The sequence below is a fragment of the Diadema antillarum genome, unplaced genomic scaffold (assembly GCF_040938485.1).
Source record: "Diadema antillarum isolate AM-2024a unplaced genomic scaffold, OU_Dant_1.0 seq00000129_RagTag, whole genome shotgun sequence".
Taxonomy (NCBI): domain Eukaryota; kingdom Metazoa; phylum Echinodermata; class Echinoidea; order Diadematoida; family Diadematidae; genus Diadema; species Diadema antillarum.
In genome coordinates, this window is record NW_027271207.1 from 1,621,401 (window position 1) to 1,644,690 (window position 23,290).

Here is a 23,290-nt window from a genome sequence, read left to right on the forward strand (position 1 = left end):
ATGGAACATTACAAAAAAAAAATATGCTAACCTATAAAGTACTAAGAGTTACAGCCCTGCTGGAACATTAGAAAGCATTAGGCCTCCTTGACCATTCGACCATTAGGGTAAATACATGAGATCCCACAGGGGAAATTCTGAACACACATATTGTGGCATGTACTGGCAACGTTGTAAGACAGAAATATTGTCTACATGATTATCATGATGTAACATGTGTCAAGAAATTGAAGGCTTTAACAAATTCATGATTACAAACCCATACATGGTTTGAGTTTCACTCATGACAATCACAACGTACTGAATGACAAAGACACGTTGAATATTGTGTTGTTGTTGGTGGTTTTTTTGTTTTGTTTGTTTGTTTTGTTTGTTTTTTTTACTTTCATTATCCTAAATATGAAAGTGTTGAATCGTATTTTGGCAAGTTCCTGGTATCCACTACGTTGTGATCAATTTTGTTGCTCAACTTGCATGGGAACAAAAATATGTCGCAGTCATCTTTTTTGATTAAGTTGGAAATGATAATTTATGGTAAACTTATTCATAATTAAATCAGTTTCAGTATGACATCATAAAATTGAGGGGGTCGGTGCTAGCCCACACTTATGTAAAAAAATGAGTTACATGCATTTTCATAATCCTTATCCTTCACTCTCACCTCCGTGAAAATATCATATTTGAATTCAACCAATAAGATGGTAAAAAATGCATGCATTCATGTTTTATTAATGTACAATGTATGGACTTTCCAAACATTTAACAGCGATTATATAAAAATGACTATTGTGAGCACTATATAGGTTAGCACTCTATTGCACCGACCCCCTCAATTGTACTTTGAGTTGAGAACTGATGGGTTGCCACAGTTTAGGCGAGACATACAGCTGTCTTTGTCCCACCTTCTTTGTAAAAACTTGAAATCCAATAAACAATTTTCACAAATAAATAGATTCGGTTTCTAATGGACTGTTCACATTCCCTTTGCGTCGGTCATGTTGGTCTCCAATGGTCAAATTTGGTTTGGACGGAGAATATGCCTTAATGATTATTTGTTAATTGGTCCAGCTGGGTTCTAATAGTCCAACAGGTTTCGATAATCCTGTTGGTGCCTACTAACCCAATAGGTTTCAATACAATCATTAATAAAGTGATGTCTATAAGACCACGTAATATCCATCACTGATTGATGTTGGTCCATGACTATATATATGAAAGTATTAGGAACCATTTGAAATTTCGTATAGTCTGTTCTAATGGCCTCCGATGAAATTCTGACCCCTACTTACGGCTTATCGGACCAGCAGAAGACCATCATAGGCAAACCGAACCGGACCATTAAACATTAGAATAACGGTGTATGTGGAAAACATAGTTCTTTCCAATCATTTCGCCAGAGACGGTAAATCCTTTTGGAATTATATTCAATTCCTGCTTGCAATTTTAAGTGTCCCGGTGGTTTCTCTATACTTTAGTCTTCTACACAATTGGATATCATTAGACCCACCAATAATAATCACATTTTACTGTTTACTTGACCATTTTGAATTTTCCGGTGCTTTCCAGACCACTAACAAATCATTAAGCTGGTAACATAACTTTTTGCCTTCCACTCAAACGAAACTATTATAAATGGTTTCTGATGAATTTTCGACCTTGGTAATACAATTTTACAGCACCTTCATCCCCTTCGAAGCACTGATGACTTATTTTCCCCTTTTAAAGTGAATGTAATCTCAGATGAAGTACTAATCCTTGGCATGAATGCATAATAAGATACACTGAAAAGCTTTGTGAGACTTCATTGTAGCACCGACACGTACCAGTGCATTGAAAATCGTCTCCACTCCAGGACTGATCTGATTGACAGGTTCTTGAAACGGCGACAACTCCAGAGGGCGATGTGTATCCTGCACTGCAGGAGAACTGGCACGAAGTTCTGAACTCGGTAGTAGCAGAGGGACAGTCTGAAGATCGACCATTGGTCACTGAAGGAACAGTACAGTTCACAGCTGGAACATGGGAATACCAGAAAGTAGACCTGTTATTGTCAGCGCATTGATTTTTTTTCCCCACAAACCGTTCTCCTTAAAACATTCACTCAAGTTCAAAATATTGATTGTACTGTTAAAATTCAAACATTCTACAGTGTAGATCAAGCACCCACGAGCGCCCTTCAAAGGTGGATTCTGGCGCTACACAAGAAGCTATCATCATCATCACCCTCTTTTATATTTGACCATCTGAGCTGCTCTGTCAACCTTCTTAGGTAAGGCATATACAGCTGCACTGACGTCCTTACCATCCCCCACCAATTCTTTTCCAAATGTGCGTGTTATCTATAATGCCCCTATTTTGACCCGTTGCATACCCAAAAGGGGGCAACATTGTGCCCCCTATCTATAACTTCTTTATCATAATGATGCATCACCGTCATATTTGCCACATGGGAAGAGCAACTCAAACTCTACGATTATGATACAACATTTGAAATTTATGAAGATCGCCCATTACCAAGATATAGAGAAATACATAGGAAACTTGCTAAAATGTTTTTCTCTATATTTTTTATCCCTGCCAGCTTGTCTTTATTTCATACCAATCATTTTCATATTTGCCACAAAGGGGAAGCAAGTCAACCTCCATTATTTGTTATGGTTGAAATTTTTCAAGGTAACAAAATTTGGGCGCTATTCATAATACAATGTAAAGAAATATATGAGATCCATAATGTATTGCTTGCATACATTGGTATGACATTTCATATTTCCACAATATTGGAATTTTTAGTTTGCAGATTGATAATCGATGAACAAATGATACTGCAGGCAAAAGCTGTGTGAAAATGACAAAAATCAATAAAAGGGAGGAGTCTTTGGAAAATGTATTTTCAATGATTTCTATTATGTCTGTTGTTTAATGCCTATGTCATAAAGGAAATAATAAGAAGACAATTTCAAGGTAACTTACGACCGAAATTACTTCACATTCTGGTCCTTTAGCATATTACAGCAAAAAAAATAAATAAATAAAAATCATCCAATATTATAATATCATTGCTAACTGATATTAAAACAAAAAGTCATCCAACATCTGCATGACATGGTTGTTAGTTTACAGTTGCCAACCAGCGATATCGGACATAGGGATATTTTTATCAAAATTATTGCCATTAACTTTTAGGGAAAGTCACCAAATTTGGTTGCAATTAGGTAAAGCCGCAAGAGTGGCACGAAAATACGTTAGGGAGCACATTGTGCCCCCCCCCCCCCCTTGGGCTTTAAAGGGTTAAGATACAAAAGGAAACCCAATCATGTCAAAGAATAAAAGGGAAGAGTCCAAACTTTCACGTCTTAATATCACATTAATTCCTGTGACAACATTACTTGTGGTACATCACGCTTACGGTAACATGCTGGATTGAATTCTGTCCAGAGCCCAGCTGTCGTTCCAGATAACATTGACCAGTCGCAGATTCTCTCCATCGTGGGGCCCGATCCCGGGTACATCTGGAACCCAGAGTCACAAGCTATCATACAGGTTGAGCCATACACTACCCCACCTTCGCAGCTCCCCTGCCCTGCTGTCAACGTGGCCGCACCGTCGTCCGGTATTTGGAGTGGTGGGCACCTTACGACTGGTTGTTAGCGAGGCCGGATATAAAGAGATGTTTAATATTTTGAATTGATTTGATTTATTAATCTTTGTGTGGCTTTGCTTTACATTTACATATTTTCAGCAATTCCATAAGACGTTATGATATATACACGAGATAGCATGGCTATTTCCTATGACATTAACCATTTCTTTACACATATTTACATCAGTAACATAATTACATACAGAACTGTTTCCAACAATAAGCGAAAGGTTGACTATATTAATTTTGGTAACCGATGATACAAAACATAAATACAACAGAAGAGAGAGATCCAACATGATGCTCGTAGGAGAGAATGATAAGGAAAAAAGAAAGAAAGAGAGATAATTTGATATGAAGTAAGAAAGAGAAAAGGGGAGGGATTTATACTAGTCCTACCAGATCAACTCGTTTTGGACACATCCGGGTTGCGCGCGCCTTGTGAATGCCCGCCCACACTGCTCTTGCTTTTGTCTTATATTTTGCTGATTTTGTATAATGTTTATGCTTGTGCTGTGTACCATCTGGTTTCTGTTCGTGTAAAGAATCAACTAGACAAATCTGTGGTTCTGGTAAGCTTACTTTGTTACAGTGCTCACTGAATTATTTGAGGGTGGCCTTACTCTATATGCATAGCGTGTGCAGCCATGTTGTGTGCATTACACATGTAGCTACTGGTGCCTTGCTGCTCGAAGTATTTTCATTGATCCTGTTACTGTTCAGTGTTATTGTTAATCCACTGAGTACCAGCTGTATGTCACTCACAATGAAGCCAGTCACCTCTATAGCCTTTGTACTTACTGTGATCCTGTTGTGCTATTGCTGTCAAGGGTACTGCTTAGATACATGTACGCCTACTATCTGCCTTCATACTGTTAATGTACATCATGCAAAATCCTTTCCATCAAAGGGGAAATATGTTGGTACCCATGTACGCTATTATGCCAACTCAGAGGCTACATTTCAGAGTATGTTATTGATATCGGGAGATATAAATCCGAATCCTGGCCCTGAGAGTGGTGGAATGGTATCGTCGACAATCGACCACTCATTGAATTCACGACATTCATTTTCATAATTATGATACACAAACCCTTCGTTCATTTAATTCAAGCCATATTTCAACTAGTTGGCGCAATGATAACCCCTCTGTCTGGAATCGGATTGTCTCTCTCGGTATCAACAAAAGGCGGAAGACACATAGGGGAAAACGAGGTGGTCATTTTTGCTTTGATAATATTTTAAAGTTAGGTGTTGTAAATGCCCGTTCCCTACGTAATAAATCTTCGGTATTCCAAGATTTTGTTACCGACCACCATTTAGACTTCACATGTATCTGCGAAACCTGGTTGTCCTCGTCTTATGATGCAGTTATTGCCGATCTTCGTCCGAGTGGCCATACCTTCCATCACTGTCCCAGGGTCTCCAAGCGCCGAGGCGGAGTTGGGTTTCTCTACAAGGACAATCTTCAAGTTGTCATAAATCCATCACGGAAATACACTACCTTTGAGTCAATGTATGGAACTGTTTCGAATGCACACTCCTGTGTGGACATCGTCGTAGTGTATAGACCTCCTGGAAATCACTCCTTCTCAACATTTCTCGACGAGTTCTCACAGTTTCTTGATGAGACTGTGTACAAACCATCACCTTTGGTGATCACGGGGGTTCTGAACATCCATTTTGACAATACTTCATCCTCAAATACGCTGAGGTTCAATGATCTCATCAGTGGTCATGGCATTTCCCAGCTCGTCTCATCTTTAACCCATGATAGGGTCATATTCTTGATGTCATCATGGTGCGAAACTCTGATAATGTTCTCTACTCCAGCCTCAAGGTCTTTTCTAGTATCTCAGACCAGTCTGCAGTTTCCTGCTTGTTCAAGTTTGAAAAGCCTTCTCGTGTTATGTCCGAATTCACCTGCCGGAATGTCAAGAAAATCAACAGGACAGCATTCGCCGAGGATATTGCAAGCTGCAAATACCTTCCCCAACTGACAGTGTGGACTGCGTTGTAGAAAAAGTACAACTCAACGCTCGGCAGACTCCTCGATATACATGCTCCTGCAAAGACTCGGAAGATCAGGAAACGCACTGACTGTCCTTGGTACAACTCTGACGTTGCGGAGGCGAAGCGGAAACGTAGGAGACTGGAGCGCAAATGGCTTTCCAACGGTACAAGTGAAATTGACAGGAAATTATTCTGTGCTCAGAAGAATGTGGTAAACTCCCTGCTGAAGAAGGCCAAGCGATCTCACTATGTGGGCCTCATCGAAGCCAGTGGCGAAGATTCCAAACGGCTCTTCTCCATTGCCAACCTCCTTCTCAATCGGAAGCAATCTTCACCATTACCATCCCACACGTACAGTTCTGCAATGGCCGAGACTTTCATTAATTACTTTTGGAATAAGGTAGAGACCGCCAGTAACAGTCTCTGTCCAGACGAATCGGCGCAGGAGTCCCTCACGACGGCTTCCCTTGAAACCTTGAAGCCCACTGATCCCGACGAGGTCCAATCTCTCCTTCACAGATTACCTCCAAAGTCATGTCCTTTAGATCCAGTCCCCACATATTGATAAAATATTGTTCATCCATTTTCACTCCTATTATTTCAATGATTGTGAACCTAAGTATTGATCAGTGTAACGTCCCGTCATGTTTGAAATGTGCATATATAACACCTCTTTTGAAAAAAAAAGACCCAGATTTACTCCAAAATTACCGCCCTGTGTGTAACCTTCCATTTTTGTTTGCCGCTTCAAAATGCGGCAGCACGCATCATTACACTATCCAAGAAGCACACTCACATCATGATGATCAAATGATATACATATATACCTAACTGCTATATTAATGTATAAACACACTCGAAATTTATTACCTTTTTTTCATAATGCCCTAGTAACCAATGACCATATTCACTCATACCCTACCCGTCGTTCCCATGATTTTCATTTAAGCAATCCAAAGCTTTTACTTGCTCAAAAGGCGATCAGACATCACGGTCCGGATACATGGAACACTCTTCCTGAGGAGTTGAAACAGTGTGCCTTCTTGATTTCATTCAAAACAAACTTAAAAAAGTACATTTTATTACAGTATATCTCAAATACGAACTAAAAACAAACAATTTATATGACTAATGTTGGTCTCCCGATAATAAAATCGCATATCGTCCCCCCTTCCAGCAAACCAATTTTATTATTCTAAATTCCAGCGTATGCACTTTCAAGCACCTGCACGCATATTCACCACCATCACACATCATAGTTTATTTCCCCCCGCTATCTTCGCAGCAGAATTTGTATTGTTACGAATCTACTACGTCCCTATCTTTTCCTCGGGCCGGCCATCTTTTCAAGCAATGCTTATAATGGCGGCCTTCTGCATAATCGTTTCTTAACTACAATTGTTATTGTAATCACTGCTGCATAGACATGCATTCTGTACATTATATCATCAATTTTCTTTCATATCGTTGTTTATGCAAGTCAAACGACTTTGTGTTGAATTTATTTTGTATATTACATGTTCATGATTATGTAACTTATGTATGTTGATTTGTAGAAAATAAAGTATCTATCAAAAAAAAAAAAAACCCACCCCTATTTTGAGATCACTTCATTGGTTACAAGTCAAAGATCGCATTATTTCTAAGATTTTACTTCTGACTTTCCATTGCATTCAGGGCACTGCTCCTCAGTATAACATTGATTTACTCCATAATGACCTCCCTGCTAGATCTCTACGCTCATCCAACTCCGGTTCTCTTATAATTCCAAGATTCATTACAATATGGGGCGCACGTGCCTTTGGTCATGCTGCTCCCAACTTGTGGAATAACTTACCTTCAGCCATAAAAAAAAATGTTCTTCATCAGATTCCTTTAAAAGCAGTCTAAAAACTCACCTGTTTAAGGCCTCCTTTTGATTACTCATTATTTTGAATATTTTATGTTCTTCATCCCCTTCACTTTCTTTTCCTTCCGCGCCTAGAGCACTCTACAGAGTGGATTTGGCGATATATAAATCATATCAATTATCAATTATTATTATATACTTAACTCTAAAATGCTCTCAAATGCGACCGTGCATCACAAAACGAACAAAAAGTGGCACACACTGATTTTGCGTGAGGACTGAAAATAAGTGAAATGGGTCAACCAAGCCGATCTTGACTTTTTCATATTTTCTGAAAGAGCAAGTCTTCTTTTACATTACTCTAAAATTTGGGATCATAAATCGGGCGGGAAATTGTGTCTTTTAGCAGTTTATCTTGAACATTTTTGGTAGAATAGTGTGATTATTATTGTGTGTCTTTAGAGTCCCTTTTTCATTTCTGAAAAACCTTGTACACACTATTCACTTTCAACTCTACTAACTTTTGAAAAGATAAGCTACTGCTTTGAAAGTTGGCATTGATTATGGACAGAATGTGTTTATAATGAGGCGTTTTTAATTTCAGTTTAATCTGATAATCCCTTCATTGTTGTTACTTGGGTGGTTTACTTCCTGTTTTTTTTTTTTTTTGTCCCATTCATCGCACAGCCAACACGGTTTGGTAAAGATTAAGCGCTTGAATAGACACTGTACTTTACAGCCTCTTTTCTCAAATCCCGCTTTTCCTGAGTTTGTGCTTTCTTTCCAATATTATTTAGATAGGTTAGGAGAGTCCATTTGATTTGAGTTATACATCATTTTAAAGCTTAAAGTCTGCTCTTTCAGAATATTATGGTCTTACCTAAAAATCCCTGTCTGGCGACTTTTTGTTTGTTTTGTGGTGCAGGGTCACAAATGATGTCCGTAAAATACCTACCGGCAACTTTGGTCGTCGTACCAAAGTGGTATAAGATTAAGCGATGTAAATATGGAGGAATCAAACACAATCCCTCGTTATTTGACACAATATCATGTAGATTTTGTCGAACATTAATTTGGTAAATATACTGTCGTTTGTCCCGAATACTTCATGTCATTTTCATGAAGTTTAACTAAATTAATGTGTAATTAAGGACATGAAATAATTTCGTGTGATCATGACATGGGCTTAATGGTATGACAGAGTGTCAATAGCTGCACAACAATGCCCCAATTTACGCATTAATAGGTCTTCTACACTAGCGAATCTTGCTTACCTCTGACCCATATATTTTGTGAGCACGTAGCGGAGTTTCCAGCACTGTCCACTGCTCGGTGAACAACAGTGTGATCCCCTTCACTAAGAGAGGCAGGCAGACTACTAGTATTTCCCGCCACTTGCACTGAGTCTATGCTGTATGCATGTGTACCTATGACAGTCCCTCGATCTGTTGCCTGCAGAACAATACAGTTAAATTTCAAATAACATCATGTTGTAATTCAGTAACCCTTAATACTCACGTCCACTTTCATAAGAAAACACACACACACACACAAATATCATTAACACATGGGGACAACATTTCCACGAAATTACATATATGAAATATATATACGAATTTTTATTGTATTTTGGGTCACTGCAAAGGTTTACACGGAGTGTCAATAATGTTCGATTTCCATATTTTTCTTTAACATCGTACTCCGTATGTTTATTGTATAATCATTAGTTATAGACAGATAAAGTTTAAATAAAGACGAAAAAGATTGAATTAAATACAGTTTGAATGGAATTGAATTTAAATATTGTGTAGTATTTGTTTTTGTGATTTTGTTCGTACGTTGAGGCTGAAACTGTCAATATATTGGTGTATTTGTGAGCTGGGGACCGTTTCATGAAAGCTAACAACTTGTCAGCGCTGACAATCACCATGGTAACAGTCAGTGACCAGAGCATCGCAGCCAATCAAAACCAAGGATTTTACTGAAATAGTCAGCGCTGACTATATTGATGAAACAACCCCCCCCCCCCCCCCATTAAGTATTTTGATAATGGTTTGTTTCATAATGGCTTGCGTAGACATGTTTGTGCATGTAGGCTATGTTCTTGCGTACGTATGCAAATAAATGGCAGCTGATGGTACCTGGGGCTGGGACAAGTTGGCCCAATGAACAGTGGCTGATGATATTCCAGCTTCCGCTATGAGTTCCACATCAAGGGGGCAGGTAATTACCGGTGGCGTGATATCTGATTGGAGGATATAAACAAAAAGACTGATGATTTTACTGATGTTGAATAATCCTATTCATATTTGTATCTCATCTGTCACGGGAAAACGTTAATGATTCATTCATTCATAAGGCCCTTTAATTACTTGTTATAACTTGTGTTTTTGTTTTGTTTTGTTTTTCTTTTCTTGTATGCCCCACGCCCAACGAATGGATATTTACTGCTCCCGTTTAACTTCATTCCATTCCAAAGCTGCAATGATGTCCACATTCACTTTCTTAAAGATCCTGGAGGTACAAATCCGTCTTCAGTCCCACAGCGATCACTGCTCATTTCATGCCCTATCAACTTTTCATTAAAGCCAAATTTGCTTAGAATGAGTGCTTGATTGAATCAAACGGACCCTTTCAATGAATGGATAAGTGACGATTGATTTGGATGATTCTATTATCTTCTAAATAGAAATTTGAGGTGGTATTTAGGCAACGGATAGCATTGCAATAAGACAGTCACAGTAAGTGCCAAAATTCGAATAACTCTATAACTGGAGGTTTTGAATGGATTTGAAAGCATGGTGCTAAAACTAAAACATTCAGTATTTCCTTTTGACGTTACAGCTAGTGCTTATACAGATTTATGTATACTGCTACTTACAATGTTTGTGGACAGGCATTGGTATACTGTACATGTTAATACAACACAGAATGTAGAAACTCGTGTTACTGGTGATATGAAGTCCAGTGGAAAAGTCTAACAACAAATACTACAAAGAAATACGCTCAAAAAAGAAAATAATACAGATGATACAGGAGTTCCTAGGGACAGTAACACACCGACCCTGAAGTCGTCTGTCCCCAACAATTACATTAAATTTACTACAACGTCAGAAAACTTATTTTGATTTATTCATGCAATCATGATTTATGAATGCAGGCATGATTTATGTGTCATCATTTATAATATGAAAATCCTAAATGACAAATTATTGAATGTAGTGCATGTCGTATTAAAACTATGAGTATATATTTTTATTTGGACTTTTGAGGATATTTTGAGACTTACTATTTTTGATTGACAAATTTTACCTGAACAAGTTGTTGGAGAAGTTTCCCAAGATCCAGTAGAGAGACACGTTCTCTGCGCAGAGCCTTCTGTCATTGTGAAGCCAGTGTTACAAGCTACCGTGCAGACGGCACTGTAGTTTTGACTCGGTGAAGTGGTGGGTTCGACCACGCCCATGAAAGAGCACTGGGAAATGGCGCCATTTGCAGGAGGGGTTAAGGCAGGGCACGTCACGACTGAAACATTACAAAGTATAATGAAAATAATAAAGACTATATCTGCCGAAGTATGATGGAATTATGAAACTGAATCAAGCAGTGTATTTACAAGCATTTACAAGACAATGAATCACACAATATAGAAAGTAAAAGGAAACAGAGACGGCATATCTGTACATTTTGTCGATTGAACCATTGAACATAGAGATAAATGGGGGAATTCCTATTAACATGATATTCAAAAGGTTTGGTTGGTTGAGGATCCAATAGAACGAATTTTAAAAAGTGACCTACAGGACAAAGAATTATCAAAATGTATCCTAAGATATTCACTTTATTCGTGACAAACACACACATTGGCAATCATCCAAGCACGCAAGCCGCAAGCATCCTCCCCAGCACACACACACACACACACACACACACACACACATAAGCATAACACACACACACACACACATAAGCATACACTCCCACAGTACTTACGTAAGTAATTATTTGTGGCAACAGAGAATACTGATTTATGCGTGAAGAATCGGAGATGATTATATCTAGGGCACGGCGCCTCATGTACTTGTTTTGCTTTCAAGTTCCAACATACGACCCCCTCTTTGAGGTTAGAAATACAAGAAATAAATCAGAATTTCTTCTAATCACTGATTTCCTATGCTTTCTTGAAAAAAAAAAGACCATTTATTTGCCTTGTTGTTCCTCGCGACTGAACCATATTTCATGAAAAATGTTACCACATGGCTTTAGTTGATAAGTGAGCCATCAAAATATCTACCGGAATCTAATTGGTTGATTAATAATAAATTGGTGATAAATGTAAGTAAAACTCAGTTTACGGTATTTGGTAAGACTTCATCTCTATTTTTCATTTGAAGCTTTTGAATATATATTATATCATTAGATATAATCTTTAAATTTTATGTATATGTGTTCAAAAGGTTTATTGCCCTCCAATATTTTTTCTAATTTTTTATTGAATAGTAATGTTTATACTTATAACACCCGTCGTGTTAATAATTATCATTTATGTCATGTGAGAACTAATATTTCTAAGAATACAGTTTTTTTTATAAAGGTCCATTAATGTGGACCGAAATACCATTTGATTTGAAAATGAGACCGTCTTTGAATAGTTTTAAAAGGAATTATAAATGTTTACTCTTTAATTCTCATTTAGATGATTATTTTAATTGCACTTATTATGTCTTTTGATATGTACTTCTGTCCTGTCCTTTTCTTTTCCTCTTTAGTTTCCTTTCTATACTCCCGATTATATTTTACTCAGTATTTATGTTTTGTAGGGGTCAGCGATTTACAAGGCTTATTGCTCTTCTCTGCTGACCCCCCGTTCACATTAATTGATGAATCGGCTTTTGTTGTTGTTGTTTTGTGTGTGTGTGTGTGTGTGTGTGTGTGTGTGTGTATTTCTTTTGAAATTTATATGTTTGTATCTACGTGTTTTCATTGTACGAATTGTTTGATGATTTTATGTCGAATGGAAATAAACTTGAACTTGAATTAAAGATCTACAGCTGTCAAATCATTTGTGATTACACAACTTTGATAAGATACATGGTAACAATGGAAGGTGTGATGAACTGCAGACGGAGGCAAATCAAATCCTGTGGATGACCGATGTTTCATGCGAGCTCCTTTAGATTACTGTTATAAAAAGTTGTGAAACTCCACACCAATTATGATGATCCTAGAACGTTTTCAAATGCTGACTTCAGGCAGCTGAGAGGTGAGTGCTGAAATGTAATTGTATTAGATCTTTGTGGCTACTATGAGATTTGTGCATTGAAGTCGATGTAGCGTGCACATAACGTATAGGCGAATACTCATTTCGACCCACTTTCGTTTATTTTTGTTGATAGCAGAAAGATCACTTATCGAAAAAAAAAAACATTTTGGTGCACATCCTGAATCTGTTGGACAATTTCGATCAGGTGCAATGACCTGCAGACAGAGGAAAAACGAATTCAAACTATTGCTGATGGATTTTGTATGTGTGTGTGCTAATGCCTGTGGACATTTCTGGGGAAAAAAAATACATCCGTTCCACAACTAGCCATGATGATTGCTCAACACTGAAACATATTCAGTAATGAAATGTTCTCAAAGAAATGAAACAAACTGAAAGATTCTGAGAAGTAATTCTCTCACACCTGTGTGGCTATTGTGAGGTTTGCGCATTGTAGTCAAGGTAAGGTGCACAACATTATGAGTGCAGGCATTGTAATGCACAACAAAGGGCGTTTTTTTTCTCTCTTTTTTTTATTAGCCGACAGCAAAAAGGCCTGGAAAGATATTCAAAGGCAGAGCGTTGTGATTTAGAAAAAAATCATTAAGAGTCAGTGGCACAATTTGGATCAAGCAATTCATCACAATGATTGCACTATTGACGTCAGCACCAGTCAGCAGTAAGTCCTGATACATGTACCGTAAAGGTATTAGTGTTGAATAGAAATTGGATTACATAAAGCGTCTAGCTTCTTCGATCATAGCATACTAGTACTCCATTACTGCTTGCATTGGGTTCATACTTTTCTGCGTAAATGTCAACAATATGCATTTATGTAAAATAGTATAACCTATTCGGCCCACCTCGGGCAGAGGAAGATTTTGAGACACTTGGGAGTATAGCGCTTGACGGGAGGAATGAACTTTCGTCCTTCACTCTAAGAAAGTAGTCTGATAGTGGTGATCTGTTATATGTCAGTGATGTTACGTGTAACATACTGAGGTTCGATCTTGCAAGGTCTAAATGGAGAAAAATAGTGTGTATCAAGGGCGGTCAGACTGGCAAAAATTTTCTGACTCTTAAAAGTTTCAGATCGCGATTTTTATGATCTCGCAGTTTTGCCAGAGTGACTTCCAAAACTCTCCGCGAAACTTCTCGCCAGACTCTTCTCGAAACTTCCAAGTCATAAGGAACAATCAGATTGGCAAAAGATCGAGAAGTTTAAGATCGCAATCTTTAAAAAAGAAAATGAACCAAAGCTCTTAGACTCTAATGGCACATGCGTAGACCCTTCCATGCAAACAGTTTGCAATATAATATGTGAAAATCAACCGACCATGTGTGATTTAAATACATCTCTCACTTGTGCAGGCAATGTCGCTTCCAGTCCAAACTCCTTCATCATCCCCGTCACCGTCATCTGAGCACGTTTTGGATATCGGCGTCGTAGGTTCATAGCCATCTTCACAGGCTAGGGTGCATGATGTTCCGTAATCTTCTCTGTCATCGGAGCAACCCACCTTCCTTCCATGATCGGGAGCCGGGATGTCTTCAGAGGAGCAGGTTATCACTGTAAGAAATATGAGAAACCAGGCTAATGCTTGGTGGGTTTTTTTTTTTTTTGCATTAAATAGCTCTCTTACCCCGCACAGGATGTTAAATAAGTACGATGATAGAGAAGAAGAAGAAGAAAACGAAGAAGAAGAAGAAGAAGAAGAAGAACAGAAAGAAGTAACCCTAAGGAACCTCTAATCAAAATAGTGTAATTTTTCAATGAAAAAAATGTTGAGGGAAAAAAAAATCGCAAGAGAAATGTTAGCACTAATCAATCATTTTAGCCCCCTTGCACCCACTCTGACACTTTTTTTTTCTTTCCATTGAGTGAGCACATACAGTAAGGCCAATGGAGGAAAATGGCTTTATAAAACCCTCCTAAGACTGCAAAACACATTCAGCTCATTATAAGAACTGACATCATATACCAAAGTGTAATAACACACGTTGAGAGAACATTAAGAGTGGACCAATGTGTCGCTGTGTACATTTTATGCCATGACAAGAAATGCCAAACTGTACTGTCGAATACCGGATAGTAAAAGAACAACGGTACCTAAACACGCACCAGAAACATAATGTTTCAGACACCCTAAAATAAGACTAGTGTGACTTTTTAAGAGTTCAGTAATGCATGACTCCCTAAACCACACACACACACACACACACACACACACACATACACACACAAAAAAATCAGTAAAATTACCATGAAAGAATGTATCTTACAATGGCAAGATGGCAGCTTCCCACTCCAAGTGCGATTATGATGACATGTGACAGTAGTGATTCCTTGGAGATAGTAACCCTGAGAACAGCTGAACTGACACTGGTTACCAGAGGGGACGACATTACCAGCTGGACAGGCGCTGGTTACCACCATTTGAAGTGCAGTAGACAAATGGGGCTTAGTACAGAGTATTCCTGAAATCAAATCATGGCAGAATCCAAGGATTGATTACTATACGAATTGAGACTAAAAGAGAACTCATATTTAGAATATCCCCATTTCTTCAAATATCCAACCATGAAGGAAAGGCTATGAGGAACGCTTTGAAAGAGTATCTTATCCCGAATCATTCTGCATTATTTAGGAACGCTATGTGTTCACTCTTATAATTAGATGAACAAAATGCATTGTTTGTGAGATTGAGAGACAGAAAATGCAGACCGACCCAGTCTCTGTGTGTGTATATGTGCTTACTTTTTTTTTTACAGGAGTCTCCATTACGTCATAACGATTAACTTGGTTTCAAATACGTAACTACACAAATTATGCAGTCTTTAACATTCCCAACACACGACAATAATCGAAAATAATCAATGGTCTTCTCTTTTATTCTCAAAGAATGACAGCTTTCAATTTATATCGAAATAGAATATGGTAGTAAAAATTATTATTTAACTTAATTATGATAGTGGCCTATCTTTTTTATATCACACAAGAATTCATGCTGCATACAGTAGATGTAAGCTCAACAAAGACATCCAGCCCTTCATAGAACAGCTAGCATAATGTCTTTATGCGTATTCCAAGGCTTATGTTATCAGTAAACACTTTTTTTTTCCAGGGTGTCTTCTTTCTTTCCACTATTTAGATAGGTTAAGATAACCATCAAATTAGTTATAGGTCATTATAAGGCTTTGAGTCTTTTCTTTCATAATAATTGTATACTCTTAACTAAAAGTCCGTGCGTGGCGACGTTTTGGTTCTATGTTGCAGGGTTACACAAAATTATATGAATATTCCACCTCACTCACTGTTGTCATTATAGGAAATCTGCCATGACACTCTAAATTTCCACTCACCAGTTTTCAAATTTCTTGGCATTATCATGATTCAGAGAAAAAAAACCCAAACCTGCCTCATTAAAGCAGTCATTTCTCACCTGCAGTGCCAGTGGTGACTACATTCACTATGTTAAACATCTCGAAAGTAACAATTGAACAATCAGCTGTATACATCTGCCTATATCACCATGTTACATTTTTTTTTCATAAAACAGATACACACACACACACACACACACACACACACACACACACACACACAAATCTAAGATTGTGCACTTACGTGAACATTTAGGGGTTACTCCAACCCAGTATGCGTCTGCCCCTCCTGGCTGGACGTTGCATGTCAGTTCATCATTGTTAATCTCGTAGCCAGTATTGCAGGAAAACTGACAATTTGTGCCGTAATTTCTGGGGCACGTGCCGACAACCGCCCCATGTTGTAGTGAAATACTTGCGCACTGTAAAACTGATAGCAGAGATAAAGGTGGATTGGGAAAGCGGTATCATGAACTTTCAACAAAATTTGCTGAACTGAAATCAAGAAGGAAAAAGTATAGTGTGGTGTGGAAAAAAACTATTAGGTTCGTTTATCTTGTGAATCAGCTCAACTTGGCTACACGTCAGAAGTTGTTAGTATTGAAGATCGACTGCTCAGCAATGTTCAGTTCGAAATCTGGCCTCAATTACACCTATTCTGAATTTGGAACATAAAGGAAAAAGGCAAAGCACCTTAACTTGTAATCTCCATTTTTGAATAATTGTTCATAAAACTGCTACCAAAACAGACCAGGATGTTTTTTGCTTTATGTATGATAACATTCATTATTAGGCAAAAAAAAAAAAAAAAAATGGTTTGCTTGCCCTTCCCGACCGACCGAAAATCACGGAAATTACGGGTCGGTTTTTTTTTTTCTCTCTCTCTCTTTGAAGTTTAATTTTTTTCCACAAATTTCATCCTCTGCAAATTTGTGAACGGTTTTAAAACCAAAATTATCCATTTGAGGCTAAAGAAAGAATGAAAAAAAAAGTCTAAAAATGTGTTTTCATCCCATCGACCCGTTGTAATCGTGTTCGGGCCGCGCGGAACCGCAGGCTACGTTTTATAGCATGCATTGCATGCTGGCTACCTTTTTGGCTCACGTGCATAGGTAGTGCGCTAGCTAGCTAGCCACCGTACCGGCCGCGGCGCAGCGCAGCGCGACTGCCAAGATGGTTACTTTTGCAGCATCCGTTACCAACTGTCATGACACCAAAACTGTTTGGAATTCAGTTGACAGCATCTCACTGGAAAATACTTTTTTTGGAGCTGTTTGCAAAATTTAACAAAGGCATGCGTTTATCATCTTTCCCCTGTTTGAAACGGCTTTCAAAAGCCGTTTCCAAAGCCCTTTAGAAACGGCTTCCAAATTAGTTGCGTTAATCAACTCATCGCGAACTCGAAAACTGGCCTTGTCACTTCGCAGCTGCATTGCGCAACTTGACTTAGAGGAGAAGGGGTCATATTCTGTAACCGCAGCACAAAGCCGTTTCAAAAGAGCTTTTAGTTTATCTTGCTTCAAAGGACTTCTAGAAAGAGGTTTCAAGAAACCTGTTTCGGAAACCTGTTTCTGAAAGCACAAATTTGCGGCTTTACAAAAGGCTTTCCGAACCCCATAATCAAAACAGCTTTGCGTTTATCAACTCGTGAAAATTCCTTGAAAGCCGTTTGGAAAACCTGTTTCTGCCGAGAAAAAGAATTGATAAACGCACCCAAAGATGAACGTTGTAAGTTGTTTTTTTTTTTTTTTCAGTGAGTGTTTCTGTCTCACCTACCGGGCCCTGGCAAGACGTAAATTTGAATGAATCCCTTGGAGTTTTGAGTGCATTAAACTTGCGCCATATCCTGTACAAAATTGAACTAGAACTCGAAGTATTGCCAGAAGGATGAGTGTACGAGATGCCCTGCCAAAGTTACAAAATTACATGGGTAAAAAGGATATTAAAAAAAAAGATAAACGACCTACCGACCCTCTTGGGTTTTGACAAGGGCAAACAAACATTTTTTTTTTTTTGGCCTTAATAAACGATTATGCTGAATAAACAAACACTTGAAGATATTAATGCGTTTGTTTCTTAATTCATGTACAGGTGTTTTCACATCTCTGATTCGCACAGATACTGATCTTATCATACTTTGGCATGAAGGGTGTCCATGGGTCCAGGCTCCAGTTGACCCCTGAAGTTGGCACTCTGTTGACCCTTCACCTTGAAGACTGTACCCCACAACGCAGCTGAACGAACAGACAGATCCACGGATATTTCCATCGGGACAGCTGACACGTAGGGGCGTGGACACAGACTGTGCAGGACACTGGATGACTGAGGGGAATCAATAAACTGATAAGCTAAAGTTGGAACGTGTGTACAAAGTGTGAAGGAAATGCCAGTACAAATTTATCTCACTACAATTAAAGGAGACATACATGATAGACCTTTAGTTTTATAGTATATCTAAACTGTGAGCCGAATATACGTGAATTGCAAGCAGAACAGTGCACAAATCAAACACTTCACAAAATACCTGCACTATAATGATATACTTCACCGAGGCAACTTAAAACGAACTGAGTGTTGTGTTATTTAAAAAAAAAAAATCTGCTCTTTCAAATTGATCTCTGACGTTTACAGACACATTGTCGTGGGGCCTGTGGTATTAACATGAAGTGGGAATCAGGCTGGCCCGGCTCCGATATATTGGAGAATCTCCGTAACAAATTGAGTTTAACTTTATCACTGACCTCTGTTTACATGCGCACACAGTCGAAAAAAAAATCTCGACTGGTGTCGACCGTTACCGACGATCTCTTTCTTCAATGCACGTAATTCCCGACTACCATGACGGACCCTATTCGGGATTTTCAGTGTACCCCGGATGGCAACGAATGAAGACCGATCCAATGGGATCACCCATAACTCTCAACGCTTCATGTTTTTTTTTTTTTTTTTTTTTTTTTTTTTACTGTTTGTTTGTTTGTTTGTTTTTTACTGGAAAGCAACATGTATAAGAATGTGTAAGTAAAAAAAAAAAAACATCAATGTTGTATCCACCAAATCTGGCGTTAATAAAAAGAAAAGAGAGTTAAGACTTTGTTGCCCCATGCAGACATGGTTCCTTATATATTAGCGTAGGTCAATATACGCAATGTAATCCATTTGAACTTCTATCGTGTCTATGCAGCTGTGAAGCAGATAAAGTGTGCTTGTAAAGGAGGAAGTTCCTCGTCCTCCCAGAGAGTAAGAGAGGAAATAATGACAGTAAGAGGTGTGAGGTATAAGTTATAATGTATATTCCAGGGGTAGACCTTATTCTAGGAAGGAAACCTGATCTTGATCCTTATCTTGACGTAGGGACAGATATCGACTGAATGTTCTTTCATATAGGAACTGTGCAATGTAACACTTTGCTGACTTGTATTGAGTGGCAATGCGCTGGTCATCATTTCTGTGGCCAAGAGAATATCTGAATATACATTATGTGACCGTGCATCACAAAACGAACAAAAAGTCGCACCCCTTGATTTCACGTGAGGACTCAAGAAAGGTGAAACAAGTCAACCAAGTCAATATTTAGTTTTTCATATTTTCTTAAAGAGCTACACTTCTTCTACATTATTCTAAAGTTTGGGATCTTAAAATGAATGGGAAAGTGCATTTGCAGTAGTTTTTCTCCAACCTTTTTTTTTTGTAGAGTAGTGAGATCAGGTATGTCTTAGAGGCTCCTTTTCATTTCTTGATAACCCTTTGCACACTCTTCACTTTCAAGTCTGATAACTTTTGAAGGGATAATGCTACTGTTTTGAAAGTTGGCATTAAACATGGACAAAATGTGTTAATAAAGCATGCTCAATTTCAATTTAATTTGATAATTTCTTCATTGTTGTTGCCCCGGTGGTTTACATCCTGTTTTTTGTCTCATTCTTCGCACAGCTAGCATGGTTTGGTAAAGATTAAGCGCTTGAATAGACAGATAGACCCTGTACTTCACAGCCTCTTTTCTTGGTTTATACTTTCCCAGAGTGTGCGCTTTCTTTCCAACATTTAGATAGGTTAGGAGAGTCCATCTGTATTGAGTTAGACATCATTTTAAAGCTTAGAGTCTGCTCTTTCAGAATCTGTCGTTAGCTAAAAATTCATGTCTGGCGACTTTTTTTTTGTTTGTTTTGTGGTGCAGGGTCACATACGCAATATATATTTCTTGATTTCATGATTTCATGATTATCTTGTCTTTTTCATCAGATTACATGCATAAGTCCAGAAAAAGAAAAGAAACCAGGATTCTGCCACTGATATCATGTAAGTCATTGTTAATACACTGACATGATAAACAAAAGACATAGGAATGCATCTTTTCCTCGACTGGGCATAACTTGCATGTTGTTCCCTGAAATATCCTGTGTTGAGCCTGTGTTATGCAAATTATGATCAGAGTAGAGAAGGATGCATTCCAGTGTCTCTTTGTTAATCACATTTGTACTTTACAATGGTTGACAATGACGTAAGTGGTGTAATCTTGATGTGGGAAAGTACAAAGATTACATTTATTACATATGATTATACGGGATGTACATGGATATTCATTTGGCTGTAAAGTGATGTTATGAATCAACAGAGGTCGACATACATTTGCACTATAAAGTTCTTTTCTATCCACTTGTTTCGTTTAGGACCTAATTAAGTGGAGACCTAACAAAAAACAAGCAAACAAACAAACAATCAAGGAATAACAACAACCTTTATCATAATCGACATGCTATGGTTCAGCGCAGTGGTATTCACCTGCAACTGTGATAGAGAAAGAACAAGTATCCTCGTTTCCTGCACTGTCCTCTGCACGATATTGGGTGTGATGGACGCCCTCACTAAACTGGCTCCCGGAAGGTGACCCTTGAACCCTGACTGGGGTTATGGTCTCTCCGGAGTTGTCCCTTGCTGTAGGAGATGACCACGTGACCCTAGCTTTAGTAGCAAGTGCCGGAGCGTAGACGCTCTGGGATGTTGGACAGTACGTGAACGAAGGTGCAGTGGTGTCTGTGTTCAAAATGAAATATACAAATCAACTTTGGGATTTACTGTTAGGAGGCGCAAACAAATGACGCTAAGATTATTTGAAGAGTTTGTTTGCAAAAACCGATAAGTCCATATTTGCCCAATGGAGATATTTGCGATTAAAGGTCAAGAAAAATAAAGAGAATAATAAGAAAAATTGTGCTTCTTTTGACCATAACTTCAAAAATATACCTTTATATGTAGTGACCAATATATCATTTAAAAGGTATTATTTTGTACTTTATGACAGAGAACATAACTCAAAATCTTTAAAAATGGACTTATCGGTTTTTGCAAACAAACTCTTCATTTATAACAAACATAATTTCATTTGATAATGTATTGTGTCCCTTCCCATTGGTGTTCAAAAGTCATAAAACGTAACGCATTTTGTCATTATGTTAGCCATGACAGCATTTGATAAAACTGATGGATTTATACAAATAATTATACCTATTTCAAAAGCACGTTTTTTGTTTGTTTGTTTTTTGTTTTTTTTTAAACTCATGCACCGATTAGAAGAAACGCACAGAATATCAGTTTTCTGGTAGGCAGGCACTGATGTTAACCAAGTTAGTCATGTGCCAAGTACTATTGCCAGAGTTTTACCCTATCCCCATGTTAGTTTTATTATGAACGTCTGCATTTGTTGTAAAAGGCATTTACTGCAGTAGCTGCAGCAACACCTTAGATACAACAATTTTCTTTTTTTTTATGGGTTCTGTTGTATCTAGTAACTGCAAATATCGCAGTATGAATATAAACATATTTACAATTCCCGTGTTTTTTTTTAAACATGAAATTGCTTGTGGATGGTATATTGGCAAATAGATACAGTGGATCTGATCAAAGCTATATGATACAAAATCAATGAAACAATGATAAATGACGAATGGAAAAACAAAGAAGCAAAAGCGTGCGTAGACCATTGGTAGACACATATAAACAACGGATCAAACCTGCAATGGATGCAGTTTACCAAGGTTGAGCTGAACAGAAGTCAAAATACAACCTATGTGTGGTTGCTTGTTTGTGCGTTGATGTCCAGAAGCATAAGATGGGGATTTTTACTGCGATCAAATAGATAATTATATATAGAGATAGATAGATAGATAGATAGATAGATAGATAGATAGACAGATAGATGGGTATATATATATATATATTTAGATTGATAAATGGATATATAGATGAATAAATAAACAGATTATTTAAGTAAATAACCAAAAACCTCATTCATATGGACGCTGCAAGCTAATTGGTGTTGATTTGTTTTCATCGCTGTTAGAGTTGTGACAATAACTCAACTTTCAAAGGTCTAGCATTCTTACCAGCACAAGTCGGAGACGTTACCCCATTGGACCATGAACCAGAGCTCAAACAGGTCCACTGTGAGCTGGAACCTTCGAGAGTGTACCCCTGGTTACAGGAGAAAGTGCACCTGCTATTGTAGTAGCGGCCGTCTGTACAGCTTTTTCTTCCATTTGATGGGGCACTCAACGACGGACAGGTCACTCCTAGAGTGATGCAGAATGGCAAGAGTTATGGTAGGTGTCACTTTCAATGCATTTGACTGTTTTTGTCTACACAATACATTTTCAGCTACTTCGGATCCAGCCTTCTCAACGGGTGCTGTTCGTTATTCCGAAGGTTCGCTATTCCGAAAGTTCATTATTCCGAAGGGTCGTTAATCCGAAACGCACAAATTCCCTATACCTAGAGGTTCGTTAATCCGAACATTTGTGGCGTTGTTCCAAAGGTTCGTTACTCCGAAGATTCGTTAATCCGAATATGAAATTCGGAAAAATGAACCTTCGGAATAACGAATCTTCGGACTAAAGTGTTTTCGGAATAACGAACTTTCCAAATAACGAGCTATAGCCTTCTCAGCATGCATGCAGCATGCCATCAGGTATCATCTGAAGAGCGCGTTTAGCGTAGAAAAAACGAAGGATGAAGAAGAATCAAATCCATATCCACAATTTTGTCTTGAATGTTTCATCTCTTCAAAAAATGGGTAAAATATTTGCTGCAATAATTGCAGTCTTATTCTACATTATGTATTTGGCAAATTAAATGGTAATTTAAATTA

General features: G+C 38.1%; 1 protein-coding gene and 1 long non-coding RNA gene across 2 annotated transcripts in view; both read right to left on the reverse strand.

Annotated features, from left to right (window-relative positions):
• LOC139727364 (CUB and sushi domain-containing protein 3-like) overlaps positions 1–15,237 on the reverse strand; it is a 34,599-nt gene extending 19,362 nt beyond the window's left edge. The window contains exons 1-7 of the mRNA XM_071638324.1: positions 15,049–15,237; positions 14,129–14,335; positions 10,815–11,027; positions 9,644–9,747; positions 8,777–8,954; positions 3,407–3,637; positions 1,824–2,012 (exon numbers count right to left, since the gene is read on the reverse strand). Of these exons, the coding sequence (XP_071494425.1) occupies positions 1,824–2,012; positions 3,407–3,637; positions 8,777–8,954; positions 9,644–9,747; positions 10,815–11,027; positions 14,129–14,335; positions 15,049–15,202 (1,276 nt within the window). The 5' untranslated portion in view covers positions 15,203–15,237. The remainder of the gene's footprint in view (positions 1–1,823; positions 2,013–3,406; positions 3,638–8,776; positions 8,955–9,643; positions 9,748–10,814; positions 11,028–14,128; positions 14,336–15,048) is intronic.
• LOC139727389 (uncharacterized) overlaps positions 1–21,012 on the reverse strand; it is a 66,114-nt gene extending 45,102 nt beyond the window's left edge. The window contains exons 1-2 of the long non-coding RNA XR_011710746.1: positions 20,929–21,012; positions 18,286–18,471 (exon numbers count right to left, since the gene is read on the reverse strand). This is a non-coding gene — a long non-coding RNA (uncharacterized lncRNA). The remainder of the gene's footprint in view (positions 1–18,285; positions 18,472–20,928) is intronic.
• Between the last annotated feature and the right edge of the window lie 2,278 nt (positions 21,013–23,290).